The 15,272-nt window shown below is 39.6% G+C and overlaps 1 protein-coding gene across 1 annotated transcript in view; it reads left to right on the forward strand.

Annotated features, from left to right (window-relative positions):
- The window catches only part of ALDH1L2 (aldehyde dehydrogenase 1 family, member L2), a 45,599-nt gene that overhangs the window by 11,037 nt on the left and 19,290 nt on the right, over nucleotides 1-15,272 (forward strand). The window contains 9 exon segments of the mRNA XM_014535998.1: nucleotides 1,447-1,612; nucleotides 3,290-3,391; nucleotides 3,591-3,680; nucleotides 6,320-6,454; nucleotides 7,598-7,723; nucleotides 8,532-8,623; nucleotides 11,198-11,345; nucleotides 13,789-13,908; nucleotides 14,498-14,625. Of these exon segments, the coding sequence (XP_014391484.1) occupies nucleotides 1,447-1,612; nucleotides 3,290-3,391; nucleotides 3,591-3,680; nucleotides 6,320-6,454; nucleotides 7,598-7,723; nucleotides 8,532-8,623; nucleotides 11,198-11,345; nucleotides 13,789-13,908; nucleotides 14,498-14,625 (1,107 nt within the window).

Consider the following 15,272-nt stretch of genomic DNA (forward strand, 5'->3'; position numbering starts at 1 on the left):
AAGAAACTAAAAAAAAACACTTCGTGGCCCATGCGCAGAAGTCAGTATTTTGTGGAAGAGACACACTCAAGGGGCCAAAGAGCCACATGTGGCTCGCGAGCCGCAGTTTGCCGACCACTGCCATAGGTACATCATGTTGTGGGCCTTGCCCACTTTCTCTACCTTCTTTCCTTTACCTGTACATCTCCCAGATATCTCTCAGCGTCAGATTATTGAATAGACAGAAAATCTATACTTAGCTTAAGTGTGATGAACATTTCATTCATTGTATTTAAAATCTGATTACATAAATTGATTTCTTTTTGCTCTTTAAATAGTACTGTAATGCATATCTGTGTACTTAAACTTGTGGTGTGTTTTTTTTCATTTCACATTGCTTCTACACGCAGAATCATTGGGTCAAAGTATATGAATATTTTCAAGGATCTTGGTAACATAAAGCCAATTAATTCCACAACATTTCTGAAAAGAGTGATTGATTGGTTGATTTATTTAGGTCTGGCTTGATTAATTGCTCAGAGAAGTAAAAATTATTTTGATCGTGGACATGGCTGATCTACTACTTCATTAGCCTGCTCTCTAATGTGATTTTATTTGTCCACATACCCAGTTCATATGTATTATGTCCCATAGGTAGGGCTTTTTCTCTTAGGCTAAGCTTTATAGAGCCCAAAATACAAATGCTAGTTGAATTAATCAACTATCTTTTACTAGAATTTATGCAGACTTCTAGCTCTAAATGATGCTTATTCCTGAATTGCACAACTTAAATTAACAATCAGTTCTCCTCTTCACATTGCACTAAGCATCCTTAGTTTTATCTCCCATTGTCTTGTTCTGCCTAATACAGGGTCAAATATGAGGTAAGAATTGAACCCAGGTGGGTAAAATTACTTGATGCTGCTGTAGGAAGCTGACACCAGGTAGTCAGTGAGTGGTAGTAATGATGGACTCTAATGCCTTTTCCAGTAGACTGTAAGTCATTAGTATGTGTTAACAAGACTAGAGATGTATGGATGTATAAAATAGCAGTACCATTAACTATTGCTTTTTATAAGTGGTGACATTTCCCAGCTCTATTATTAATTTCTCACAGCCCAGTGGTATGGCTTAGTGGTTGAGCGTTGAGCTAGGAACCAGGAGGTCACGGTTCAATTCCCGATCAGGGCTCATGCCCGGGTTGCGGGCTCGATCATCCCCAGTGTGGGGTGTACAGGAGGCAGCCGATCAGTGAATTCTCTCTCATCATTAATGTTTCTATCTCTCTCTCCCTCTCCCTTACTCTCTGATATCAATCAAAACTTATTTTTTTTTAAAAAAAATCTCACAGTAGCTTCATTCACAATCAACTCTCCATTGTAACTACCTTGTGCTTTACTATCACTAATTCATCATTTTATGGTACAGTTAACCAAACTTTTAAGTTGAAACTCTTTATTTTCACAGGACTCTAATTATGGGAGATAAGAAAGCTGGATTTTCTGTATTCTGGGCTGATGATGGTTTAGACACAGGACCCATCCTTCTTCAGAGGTCATGTGATGTTGAACCCAATGATACAGTGGATGCACTATATAATCGATTTCTTTTTCCTGAAGGAATCAAAGCCATGGTCAGTACATTTATGCCATCAAGAAGAATTTAGTAAACCTTTAGAGTTTTGAAGATATTTTTCTTTTAGGAATTTTTACTAAAAATGTAAATCCAAATAAAATGAACTTTTACATTTACCAGTAGGATAGTGTATTTAGGGTGGATATCTGAACTTTAAAATTTCTAGTCAATGAAGCTGATTTGATCTTCTGAGGGCAATGATCAAGTGGATGACTAGCAATCAAACTGTTTCAATTATTTTGCCAATTACTTGAATCTCCAACCCTGCTTATAACACTAATTGTAAAGAAGTACAGAGAATCTTAAGAAATTGTGCTATGTAATTTGGACTTCCTGTAAAAGTATTTGAAATCAGTCTATATAATGGGGTGAAATTTGGTGTTGCTCTATTTGTTCAGATGTGCTCAGAGCATGTACCCCACAAAGTAAAACTATATAAACCTGTAAAAGTATTGAAAGATAAGTTTTATTGTTATTTAATGTTTTCCGAGTTTGATATGGTAGAAGTAGCAACACAGAGATGGACAGTAAGATGATATACAGCAGCAGCCTTTGATTTCAGAGGGAGGAGAGCAGTATTCTGTTTGTATCATTTAATGATTTACTGACACCAAAGTTCTCATTCTATCACTTATTTATTGTATGACAATGGGCAGGTCACTTAGACTCTTTAGCCTTGGTTTCCTTATCTATAAAATCTAGATAATACTACCTGATGGATAGTTGTTGTGAAAATTAAATGGCATTTGTGTAAAGCACCTGGCATACAATAGGTGCTCAAAAATGATAATTACATAATACAATCAAAATAGTATTATATGTGTTCAGTGGCATTTTTTCCAATCTGGCTCTGGTACCCAAACCCAGGTGATATGATAGCCAGAAGTGGGTAGAATGAATGAGCTGTAACTTGTCCTTTTTCCCCGGTGGTTTGCTCCATGTGCTCTTGGGGAGGTTGGTCAACAGCTCTGAGTGCTTAGAGAGAAATCTGAGAACTTGAGCTCACATAGGCCTCCCAGTGAAGGAGAGAGGCTCTCAACTCCAGTCAAACATAAATATAAATATAACATGGAAGAGAAAGTAGGACACATCCCAAACGCAATCCAACTCATGGGTAGATGTTAACTTTTTAAACTTCCAGGTGTCCTAAGCTAGAAAGCAAGTTGAATGACTTCCATATAGCAATGTATCACTGTCTGGAATCATCATGATGAGACGAAATAACCCATCATGACTTATTTTACAATAATATACCTGGAATTTCCATTGAATCGCCCAGGGGAGGTTGAAATTTGTTTAAAGAAGGAAGTACAGACTTGATATTGGCAGTAGATAGACTTGGATGCAGATCTTTCTTCTGACAACCTACAGGCCATCTCTGTAATCTTGAGCTAGCTGCTTAGCTTTTCTAAGCCTCAGTTTCCTTCACCCGTGAGACAGGAATAATAATATCCACCTTGCAGGATTGGAGTGAAGTTGCAAGGGGTATTTCACATGAAGTAACTACCACACTGCCTGGCACATAGACAGATCTGAAGAAATGCTAGTTATTATCATAGTCTGACTCTCTGGACAGATTTATATGCAGTAATTCTGTAGAGCAAAAACTTCAGTTAAACAGGTCATCCTGTTGTTGCCCATTGGGCTGTAACACAGGTAACGTTTCTGGCTTTAGGTGGAAGCTGTTCAACTCATAGCCGATGGAAAAGCTCCTCGGATTCCCCAGCCAGAAGAAGGGGCAACCTATGAAGGTATCCAGAAAAAGGAAAATGCTGAGGTATTTATACCAACTCAATAGCACATTTCAAAATTCATGACCCTCAAACTTTGAGTGGTTCCCAGTGCTGCCCAAAGGCAGATCTCCAAGCCAGCCAGCCCAACCACTCCCACTTCTACTTCTGAGGGACGGAAGTGTTTCCGTTGCCTTTGACGCTGTCACCATCAAGAGGTTCAACCTGTGCTTTGTGCTTTCCTAGATTTCTTGGGATCAGTCTGCTGAAGTTTTACATAACTGGATCCGAGGCCATGATAAAGTCCCTGGTGCTTGGACAGAGATAAATGGACAGGTATGTTCTAGGGACCACTTTTTTTTTTAAAACAGGTTTGAATGTTTCTTATGTTAACAAGGCCTATATTGGAAATATTTTTCCTACCGTTTCCAGAACATTATTTTGTTCCCATAACATCATTTCCCGGGTGCCAGAGGAAAACCGGTGCTGGCAGCCAGGGGAAGGAAGGCCTATTGCACGAATCTCTTCGTGCAATGGGCCTCTAGTAGAATTATAATAACAAATCAGTTAATAACGAGTTCTCTTGGTTACAGTCTAGATCCAGTCCTATTTCCATGAACTCACCCTCAAAGCACCCTGTACCCATTGCAATAATTAGTTCAACTTCGCAGAAACATTTGAAAAATAGACCTTTGCGCAATAACCCAGCACCCTCCAGGGTTTTAAAAGTGAAGAATGTTACTTGTGCAAGTCAGAATCTGATACCAGTTATGTGACAGCTTTGCCAATAAACAAGAAAATGCTCTTCCACGGCTAGGAAGGGAGACGGCCACAGTTGACAAGTGTCCAAAGATGCATGGAGTAGGGACCACGTTTTTTTTGTTTTTTTTTTTTTCATGTTACCATTGTAAGAGGTATTACACATAAGTCTAGGCTTCCTCAGGTCTTCCCTTGGTCATGAGAAGGGTCTGTGATTCTAGGTATATGTGACTCAGCCCACAGAGAGCATCTGCTGTGGAGCAGACAGTAGGCACAACCCCTGCTCTCACAGAGCCTGCGGTTTTATGGGAAAGGCAGAGAAGTGAATAAATGCAGTAGGATAAATGCTATACATCCCTGAGGCCCAGATTCAGGTGTGGTAGGAAAGGCTTCCTGGAAAAGCTAACTTATTTGACTGCACATTGAGAAAAGGTCACAGGTAGAGAATAAGAAAAAAAGATGAAGACCCGGGGACAGAAGAATGTATTACCCCAAAGTCACAATGAAGCCGGAGCCTCAGGTGTGGGCAGCAGGTGTGAGAGGCAAGGGAGAGATGGGGGGAGGGTGGGGGAAGAAGCAGGAAAGGCCTCCTCAACCAGGGAATCTCAGCTCAAGTTCTCAGGTTTCACCTCTTCTAAGAAGTTTCCTGACCTACTCACGAGTCCAGCCTGTTGAGGTTGAGGGTCCATTCTCTCTATTTCAACAATACCCTGCCTACCTCTGACACAGCACATTATATATTGTGTCTCTTTATTTACCTAGCCCTTCTCCTCCACTAGACTATGAACCGTTTAGGGGTAAGGGCTTCAAGTTGTTGTCTTGGTAATCTCAGCACCGAAGCAGGGTTCGGAATCATATGAGGTGCCAATAAAAATATGTGGGATCATGTCCAGCTGGCGCGGCTCAGTGGTTGAGCATCGAGCTATGAACCAGAAGGTCACGGTTCAATTCCCGGTCAGGGCACATGCCCAGGTTGCCGGCTCCATCTCCAGGGGGAGACAGCCGATCAATGATTCTCTCATCATTGATGTTTCTCTCTTTCTCTCTCTCCCTTCCTCTCTGAAATCAATAAAAATATATATTTAAAAAATAATAGTAAAATAAAAATATGTGGGATCAATGAAGGACCAAGGGAGGAAGTTTAGTGCAGTGAGTGTGGGATCTGGAGCTGGAATGTTTCAGTTAAAATTGTGGCTCTGCACTATGTGCTATGGAACCTGGGGCAGGTTACTTAACCTTTGAGTGCCTGGGTTTCCTTATTGTAAAATGGAATAATAGTGCCTCCTTTATGAGTTATGGGTTATGTGAAGATTAAATGAGTTAACACATGTTCATTCATTTAAGTGCTTGGTCCCTGCCAAAAGTATTCAGCAAATGTTAACTTTATTGTCCTCAATAAATGACAGAGGATAGTAATAGAATTATAATAACAAATCAGTTAATAACAAGGTCTCCTGGTTATGGTCTAGATCAGCGGTTCTCAACCTGTGGGTCGCGACCCCTTTGGGGGTCGAACGACCCTTTCACAGGGGTTGCCTAAGACCATCGGAAAACACATATATAATTACATATTGTTTTTATGATTAATCACTATGCTTTAATTATGTTCAATTTGTAACAATGAAAATACATCCTGCATATCAGATATTTACATTACGATTCATAACAGTAGCAAAATTACAGTTATGAAGTAGCAACGAAAATAATTTTATGGTTGGGGGTCACCACAACATGAGGAACTGTATTAAAGGGTCACGGCATTAGGAAGGTTGAGAACCACTGGTCTAGATCCAGTCCTATTTCCATGAACTACCCACAAAGCACCCTGTACTTCCCATCAATCATCACAATACATTGGAATACACACCGCCCCCCCCCCCCAACACCTCCATTCCCTTCAAAAACCCTACCTCCAGCCTGCAAAGTCTGTGAGAGCTTCTCATCTCATTCACCTTTGTATCAATGTGAATAAATGACAAATGTATACTCATGTTGTCTGGGTGTGGGGCATTTTTGAAACTCTTCAATCCTATAGTTGCAGACTATCTCTTGCTTTGTGTCATCTCTACAGATGCTTGTTACAGTCTCTCACATGGGGATGTCTGATTTTATCATGAGTGACAATTCCAGCATTTTTGCAGAGAGTACTGTTTGCACACACCCGTTCAGAGGTGCAACTTCCCCACTTCACACTCTGGGTTTGATCTCTTTATTAGATGGTCACGTTCTATGGCTCTTCACTACTGAATAGCTCCATGCCTCCTGGAGAACCCCTGGAAATTAAAGGTGCCAAGAAGCCTGGCCTTGTTACCAAAAATGGACTTGTTCTTTTTGGTAACGATGGAAAAGCAGTGAGTGTTCGATACGGTCACCTGTAAATTACTCCCCACCCGCCTTCTTTTTGTTTCCTTCTATACCCCAAGCTATTAAGGGAATATCTTTCACAAGGTCATCTGGCTTTGCAGTGAGATGTGGGAGCCTCAAGATACCTGTGCCCATTTTTCTCTGGGGATGAGCCACCTCGATGTGCCTGGATGAGAACAAGGCTCCCAGGATGGCCCCGAGGACCTGAACAGCCAGCTTTGCAATGCAGTAGAAAGAGCATGAAATTTAGTCAGAAAACGGGATAGAAACCCCTGCTCTGCCATCTACTGGTCTTGGGAAGGATGCTTCTCGCCTCTGGGTCTGTTTCCCCATTTATGAAACAGAGAGAGTAATCCCATCTGTCTGCCTTCCCACTGCCAGAGTCTGGGAGGATCAAATGAGATGGGTGTGGTCCTTTTTTAGATGCTCATTGTCTCGGCCTCACCAGGCAGGTGCCCACCCACATCCCTGTGCTTGGGAGTGTGGGCTCTGGCTTCAGTGGGCTCTTGGGAAGCTTCCCCATGAAGAAAGCAAAAGGGAATTTGCCACATGACAGATATTCTCCGCTAGCTTGCAGGATAGATCAGCTATTAATATTGCAGGCTTTAGGGTCCAGCTAGTTCTGGGGTTGTAACCACAGCTCTGTTACTCACTAGCTGTGTGGCATTGGGCAAATTACTTACCCTCAGTTACCTCATTTCCGCATCAATAAAATAGAGCTAATAATGGCACCTGCCTCCATCAGGACTTATGAGATTAAATAAGATACTTCAGCATATGCATACTAAGCATCCACGTACACACATGTGCATGTGAAGTGTTCACATGGTGGCAGTGGTGGTAGTTATCGTAGATTTTAGTTCAAATTCCCACATCAAATGTCAATTTTTCAGGAACTTATTATCCATTTTTGAGATGTATCTACTCCTAGACTTAACTGTCTCCTGTCGGCTGCCATTGTTAAAATACTGCTTCAGTCCCTTTACACATAATGGCAAGTCCTCTTCATCCATATGTTTGCATTTGCCAAATAATCTACTCCTTAAATATATGATTCCTTCTTCCACCCACCTCACTTTTGAATTGCCCGAACCCTCAATTCTCCTCCTTATTTTGTTGCTATTTTGTAGCTGATGGTGAGAAATCTACAGTTTGAAGATGGGAAAATGATTCCTGCCTCTCAGTACTTTTCAGCGGGTGAGACCTCAGTGGTAGAACTTACAGCCGAAGAGATGAAGGTGGCGGAGACCATCAAGGTGAGCATGTGATGTCCTCACTATTTCTCCTACCTGGGAAGAGTGAAGCATTTTTGTACCTGGTACCATCGGGACTCAAAGTAGTGGAGATGGACGTTTATTTCCTCTTCTTTTGTTTTTGTCTTTAATATATTTTATTGATTTTTACAGAGAGGAAAGGAGAGGGATAGAGAGTTAGAAACATCGATGAGAGAGAAACATCGATCAGCTGCCTCCTGCACACTCCCTACTGGGTATGTGCCCGCAACCAAGGTACATGCCCTTGACCGGAATCGAACCTGGGACCCTTGAGTCCGCAGGCCGACGCTCTATCCACTGAGCCAAACCCGTTAGGGCTCCCCTTCTTTTGTATTAGCTACAATAAGAAATCAACCCCCAAATTTATATGCAGATTTATTTTTCATTCACATAAATAATCCAAAGCAAGTTTCAGGTTGGCATCGGAATTAGGGGGAAAGCTGGAACCTGAGGATTAGGGATTGACTTATTCAGGGACTCAGAGGTTCTGCTCTCTCCAAGGTCATCCTGGGGGTCACCTCCATTCCAGACAGCCAAGAAGGGCAAAAGAGCAGAGAGAATTGTGTGAGGGAAGTTTTTCAAGGGCCAAGACTGGAGTGCAGATCACTTCTACTCAGATTCATTGGCTGGATGGCAGTCTTACAGCTGCATCTAACTTGAAGAGATGCTGAGGAAGGCAGTCAAGCCCTGTATCCAAGATGAAAAAGAAATCGGTTTGCTGAGGAGCCAGCCAGTCTCTGCCAGTGTTCTGCCTGGTAGAGCCCTCAGAAAAGTTATTCTTGTTGTCTAGGTCATCTGGGCTGGAATTTTAAGCAACATTCCTGTTATTGAAGACTCAACAGACTTCTTTAAATCTGGAGCAAGCTCAATGGATGTTGTCAGGTAAAACCACCACCTTACTCATTCACACCTGTCCACTAGGGATTCTGAGTGCGACTTGGAAAATAAAATCTAAATCCTTTGTTCTGGATGTTATTACTTTATCCTACCTAGCTGCTATGTTTCTCTTCATCTTTTTTGTTTGGTTTGTTTCCATAGTCAAATATATATATATATTTGTTTCCTTCTCTTTGTTGTTAACCAGAAGTAATTTTCATATCTCCTATATACCCAGAAAAGCAACCCTTCTAATTGTTTGTTTTCTTTAAAAATGTGTCTTTATATTTCTTAGCTGATTTTCCTCTAATTTGACATTGGAATTGGGATGTTCCAGGTGAAAATGTTAATCGGGAATTCCTACATAGTTTGATCCAGAAGGATACCTGACCTTGATTACACTTCCCACCAAAATAGTTTTTTCATATCCTCCCAAATTGCCCAGTAAGATCTATCTAGAATGAGGATTACCAGGCTACTTGTGAGAATAAGGATCATCAACCTATAGTCAGAATTTCTCTACAGAGGATTACAGCAAGTTGAAAAGGTTAGAGTCCTAGAAACCCACTCTTTGGAACGAAGAGTGTACCAAAATCCTAATAGTGGAGAGTTGCAGAGGTATTGTTGTTTTTATTTTTATTGATTTCAGAGAGGAAGGGAGAGGGAGAGGAAGATAGAAATATCAATGATGAGAGAGAATCATTGATCAGCTGCCTCCTGCAAACCCCACTCTGGGGATCAAGCCCACAACTTGGGCATGTGCCCTGACCAGGAATTGAACTGTGACCTCCTGGTTCATAGGTTGACGCTCAACCACTAAGCCATGCCGGCCAGGTTCAGAAGTGTTTTTTCTTTGACACAATAGTCACTAACTAAATAAGGTAAACAATGTCACTCCTCTTGACACAACCTTTCATGTCAACACAGCGAGTGTGTTCTTGACAAATATTCTGTTTGCTCATTTATTCATTCATTTATTTAACAACATCTATTGAACACTTACTATATATCAGGAACAGTTTTTTGTTTGTTTAATTTTTGCACTAGGGATACAGTCATCAACAAGACAAGATCCCTTCATTCATGAAGCTTTTGTAGTTCAATAACCAAAAATAATCATCTCAAGAGGAAATGACTTTTTATCAAAAGTCAAGAGTTTTGGTTCCTCAAATTACAGATTTCTCAGCTATGACTCATGACTTCCCAGAAATTTCTAACTTGCTCAACTAAAGATTTCAATCCTGTACTTTTAGTACTTTTTTTTTGCCAGCAAAATACTCTTGCAGGAATTACCCATTTCCTGTTTGAGTGTCTGGCTTACCATAATCATCTGATATTATTATCTTGAATTACCAAGGCATCTCATCTCTTTTAGAGGATAAATGACTGAACAACAGCTGTGGTAGGCTTTCTATAGTGCATCTAGTTCACCATTGCTATTCAAGAAATGTTAAGTAACAGCTGTATTTTGAAAAATCAGCAGTGAAAAATCAAAGGATTGGAAAAGATTTCAGATATTATATTGAACTATGGTTCTAATTAGTACCTACATTAATCATGTGATACAAACAAATGTTTGTTTTATTCTTACACGCAATCTAGAGGAAATATTCTACAATATGACTTGTGGAGAGGCGCTCCCCTCCTGCTCCCTCGAGCCTCCCTTCCTTCCTTCCCTCCTCCCCAGCGGTGCTCCCCTCCTGCTCCCTTGCCTCTGGGGAGGAGGGAGGAAAGGAAAGAGGCAAAAATCTCTATCCCTCTCCCTCTCCCTCTCCCTCTCCCATTCCTCTGAGCTCATCCTCATAGATTTCTTCTCCACAAAGCCAATTTAACAGTTGTATCTCAGACTCAGGCTCAAAAACCTCTTGGATGAGTTGTCACACCTGTATCCTACTCTCACCTTACCCTAGCATAATCACGTGTACATGTTTATGTACATTAAAAGATGGTGAGAAGAACATCAAGAGAGACTATTGAGAGAGATGGGTATATTGACTACTTATTATCTCATCCTAATCTCTAATTTATTATTGCAGTTCTTCCAGAACACTAGCATTTTGCTGTGCTTTTCTCTGAAGTTTTCCCTGCCCCTGTACTTCACCATTGACTGCACCCACTCTACAGGGACTATAATGTGTTAAAAGCACACATTATAACTAATAGAAATAAACAGTGCAATGCTCCCTCCCCCCCGCCAAAAAAAAAATATGACTTGTGTTTCTCATAATCTTTACAGTTAGGAAATTTCCTTTATTTTATTACTCCTTGACTACATTTGAAAGAAAAAGGAACTGATTTTATGAGCCCCTTATTATCTTGCTTGTATTGCAAGTAATTAAAATATTTTTGCCTTGCTTTCTTTTCTCTTTAAGCATATAAAGAACTGCCATTGTCCTTCCACACAGCTTTTTAATTTTTTTTCTTCTGGTGTTATCAATTTCTCTGATTGCTATCATAGAAGACTTCACAGGATATATATAGGCATGTGACATGTTTTACTTTGAAATGACAACTATAAAAACACAGCTCCCCTAAATCCTTTAATAAATGTGAGTAACACGAACTGGTTCTTACTTTAAGGCTGGTTGAAGAGATCAGACAGAAATGTGGTGGGCTTCAGTTACAGAATGAAGATGTCTATATGGCCACCAAGTTTGAAGACTTCATCCAAAAAGTCGTGAGGAAACTTAGAGGAGAAGATCAGGAAGAAGAGCTAGTAGTGGATTATGTAAGTCTATGGTGTTTCAAAGCTAAATCATTAAGATTCCTATACTATTAAAAATGCTATATCTTTCATCCACTTGTTTTTAAAATAACAGTTGTATTAAGATATAATTCAGTCCAGCCGGTGTTGCTCAGTGGCCTAGCATCAACCATTGAACCAGGAGGTCATGGTTCGATTCCCAGTTGGGGCACATAGCCAGATTGCAGGCTCAATCCCTAGTAGAGTGTGTGCAGGAGGCAGCTGATGGATTATTCACTCTCATCATTGATGTTTCTATCTCCCTCTCCCTTCCTCTCTCTGAAATCAATTTTTTTAAATCTTTTTAAAAATGATACAATTCAGATTCCATAAAATGCACCCTTTCACAGTGTAAAATTCAGTGGTTTTTTTAGTATATTCAGAGTTATGTAACCATCACCACTATGTGATTATGGAACATTTTTATCACTCCCAAACAAAATCCTGTATTCATTGGCAGTCATTCTCGACCCTCCTCCTCTGGCCACTGGCTCCTGGCAACCATTAATTTACTTTCTGTCTCCATGTTTGCCTATTCTAGATATTTCATATAAATGGAATTATACAATATGTGGCCTTTTGCATCTGGCTTATTTTACTTAGCATAATTTGTTCAAGATTCAACCATGTTGTAGAATGTGCTATTATTTCATTCCTTTTTCTGGCCAAATAATATTCCATTGTGTTGATACACTACATTTTGTTTATCCATTCCTCATTTCATGTACATATGGGTTGTTTCTACTTTTTTACTATTACAAATAATATTTCTATGAAAATGAATGTATAAGTTTTTGTGTGCACATATATTCTCAGTTCTCTTGGGTATATATTTAGGAGTAAATTGATGAGTCATATGTTTCACTTTTTGAGGAACTACCAAACTCTTTTCCACAATAGCTACACCATTTACAATCTCACTAGCAATGTAGGAAAATTTAATTCTCCATGTCCTCACCAACATTTGCTATTTGCTATTTTCTGTCTTTTCTATTTTAGCTGTCCTAATGGGTGTAATCTGGTATTTCATTGTGGTTTTAATTTCCATTTCCCTAATGACTAGTGATGAGCATCTTTTCATGTGCTTATTGGCTATTTGTATATCTTCTTTGAAGAAATATCTATTCAGATCTTTTGCCTATTTTTCAATTGGGAGTTTGTCTTTTTAATTTTTGAGGTTATTTTCACCCTAATCAGATATATGATTTGTAAATATTTTCTCTCATTCTGTGGGCTTTCTTTTTACTCTTTTGATAGTGTCCTTTGACACACAAAAGTTTTAAAATTTGATTAAGCCTAATTTATCTATTTGTTCTTTTGTCACTTGTGCTTCTATATGTCTTGTCTTATGCCTTTTTTTCTCTATTCTGTGTTTACTGCTTCCTTTTGCATTAAAAGGATATTGTCTAGTGTGCCCGTTTAATCCCTTACTGTTACTTTTACTATATATTTTTTTATTATTTTCTTAGTAGTTGCCTCGAGGATTACAATGGACATTTTTGCTTAAAACTTCCCTATTCAGATTAATTCCAACTTAATACCAACAGTATAGAAAAACTTTGCTGCAACATACTCTGCTCCCTAATCTTCATTTTTGCTACTATTGTCATGCAAATTACAACTTTTTACATTATAAAGTCACCAACATCGTTTTATAATTACTGCTTCATGCAGTCATTTTTTACATTTATTCTGACTTTTGTATTTACCTTTATCAGTGTTCTTTATTTCTTCATGTAGATTTAAGTTACTGTCTTGTGTGCTATCATTTCAGCCCAAAGAACAACTATTAGTACTTTCAAGGGTAATGTGATAGCAATGAATTCTCTCGGTTTTTGTTCATTTGGGAATGACTTAATTTCTCATTTGTTCTTGGAGGGTATTTTTTGCTGTAAATTGAATTTTTGGTTGACAGTCTTTTCTTTCAGCACTTATTAGCTAATTGTGGAGAGTGCAATGTAGGCAACACATGTAAGAGAGAGAGAGTGGAAATGAGGAGGAACATCAGGAAAGAAAACTCAAAACGGCACCAGTGTAAAAGGAAACCTATTGATAAAGGCAATTTCAAGGCTTAAATAAAAGCAATGGCTGCACTCCATAGGTGTTGCCACTAGATGGTAGTGTTTCCATTATCTGGAGGTCTTTTGTGTTAATGTTTCTTGATCTGTCTAAGGAAAAAAATCAGATCTTATAAAGCCCAGCCTCAAGCACTTCCATCATCACAGATGCCAACCTCCTGCCTCAGTCGCCAGCCTGAACATCATGAGGCCCAGATCTCACATATATTTGTCTCTTCGGAAAGTAGGAACTAGAATCCCACTGACTTAACTTCTCCCTCTGCACTAGGGAATAGCTTCTTCATTGCTAGTCAGTATCAAATGGGTAAGCACAGAAATCCATTGAATCTATTACTATAACTCTCTCTTAGGTTTCCAAGGAGGTCAATGCAATGACAGTAAATATGCCATATCAGTGTTTCATAAATGGACAGTTCACAGATGCTGAAGATGGAAAGACTTACGACACTATCAACCCAACAGACGGCTCTGTGAGTAATCGCTCAGTGGGCATAGTGACCACTGGTCGTGGATTTTTAGTTTATACACAGTTGTCGGACAGACAGTCTCAAGAAGTTACTTTATTCTAGCACTCTGCCTCTGAGCACTTCCTATAAATGTACTTCCTGCATTCTTTTCAACTATTCAGTTCCGGTCCTGGCTGCTGTTAACTACCGTAGCCTATTTTATAGAATGAATATTTATGATGAATTTAGACAGATACATATACACATCAGAGGCACACCTACACAATAAAGCTGTGGGGAAATTTTTCAAACTTTGCAAGCTCCGTGGCAAGAAACTCAACTTCCCTAAGGCACTAGAAGAAATAGTTATAGTTGTCCTAAATGAGTCTTTCCATAATGTAGTGTGACATGAGAAATACCAAATTTCAGGCTCACAATTTTCATGTTAAAATTGTTTTGGGGGTCTCCTTTTTTTGTTACTCTATTACTGGATGTATTGGGTTTCCATCATAACATTCTCTGGATTTTATAATATAATATTAATTCGAAGAAGCATATTCATATATCTCACTATAAAATAACCTTTAGCCTATTTTTACTCATCTTGAAATAGACAATATGCAAAGTATCCTATGCTTCTTTGGTGGATGTTGATAAAGCAGTAGCAGCAGCCAAAGATGCCTTTGAAAATGGTGAATGGGGAAGAATGAATGCAAGAGAAAGAGGAAGATTGATGTACAGGTATGTTTTTTTAAACCCAGTAAGAGGGCAAGGAGGCCAAGTCTGCGAACTTTGATATTGACTAACATTGCCAAGATTTAAAATATTTCTTCAAAGCATCCTAATATACACCTATTATATAACATGTCTTCTGTTATTTATGTCATACAAAATTTCATATATGTGAGTTCCCGACTTTTGTATTATTTTTTGTACCATTCAAGGTCCCAGTAGGAAAAGAAGTTTAATAAAAGACTATTTACCAAGGTGTAGGCAAGGTCAAGGGATAATGAAGTACCCAGGCAAGGGTAGCAACAGGGGGCAGCTACCACTACTCCAAGGACAGAGGAAGGGGCTGGTACTAGATTCTGGCAAGGTCTAAGGCTATAGAAGACCACACTATGGTGGTTTTAGTTGGGGGACACAGCAGCTGCTGAACCACAGCCCATCTGTGAGGCAGCCGGGGGATTCTAATTCCTGACCACTTTTGCCTCTAGTTCACCAGTCTTCTGGGAGCGCCGCCCATTTGACTCTCATTGGCCAAACCCAGCAAGAGGGGATGTAGTCTATGAAGGTCATCCTCCCAGGCCACAGAGCAGGGTGGAGAATGAATAACAGCCATAAATGGAGAATATCCAGCACCCTGTTATTTTCTTAAAAAAAAAAAA

Source organism: Myotis brandtii, unplaced genomic scaffold (assembly GCF_000412655.1).
Source record: "Myotis brandtii unplaced genomic scaffold, ASM41265v1 scaffold155, whole genome shotgun sequence".
In the NCBI taxonomy this organism is placed as follows: Eukaryota; Metazoa; Chordata; class Mammalia; order Chiroptera; family Vespertilionidae; genus Myotis; species Myotis brandtii.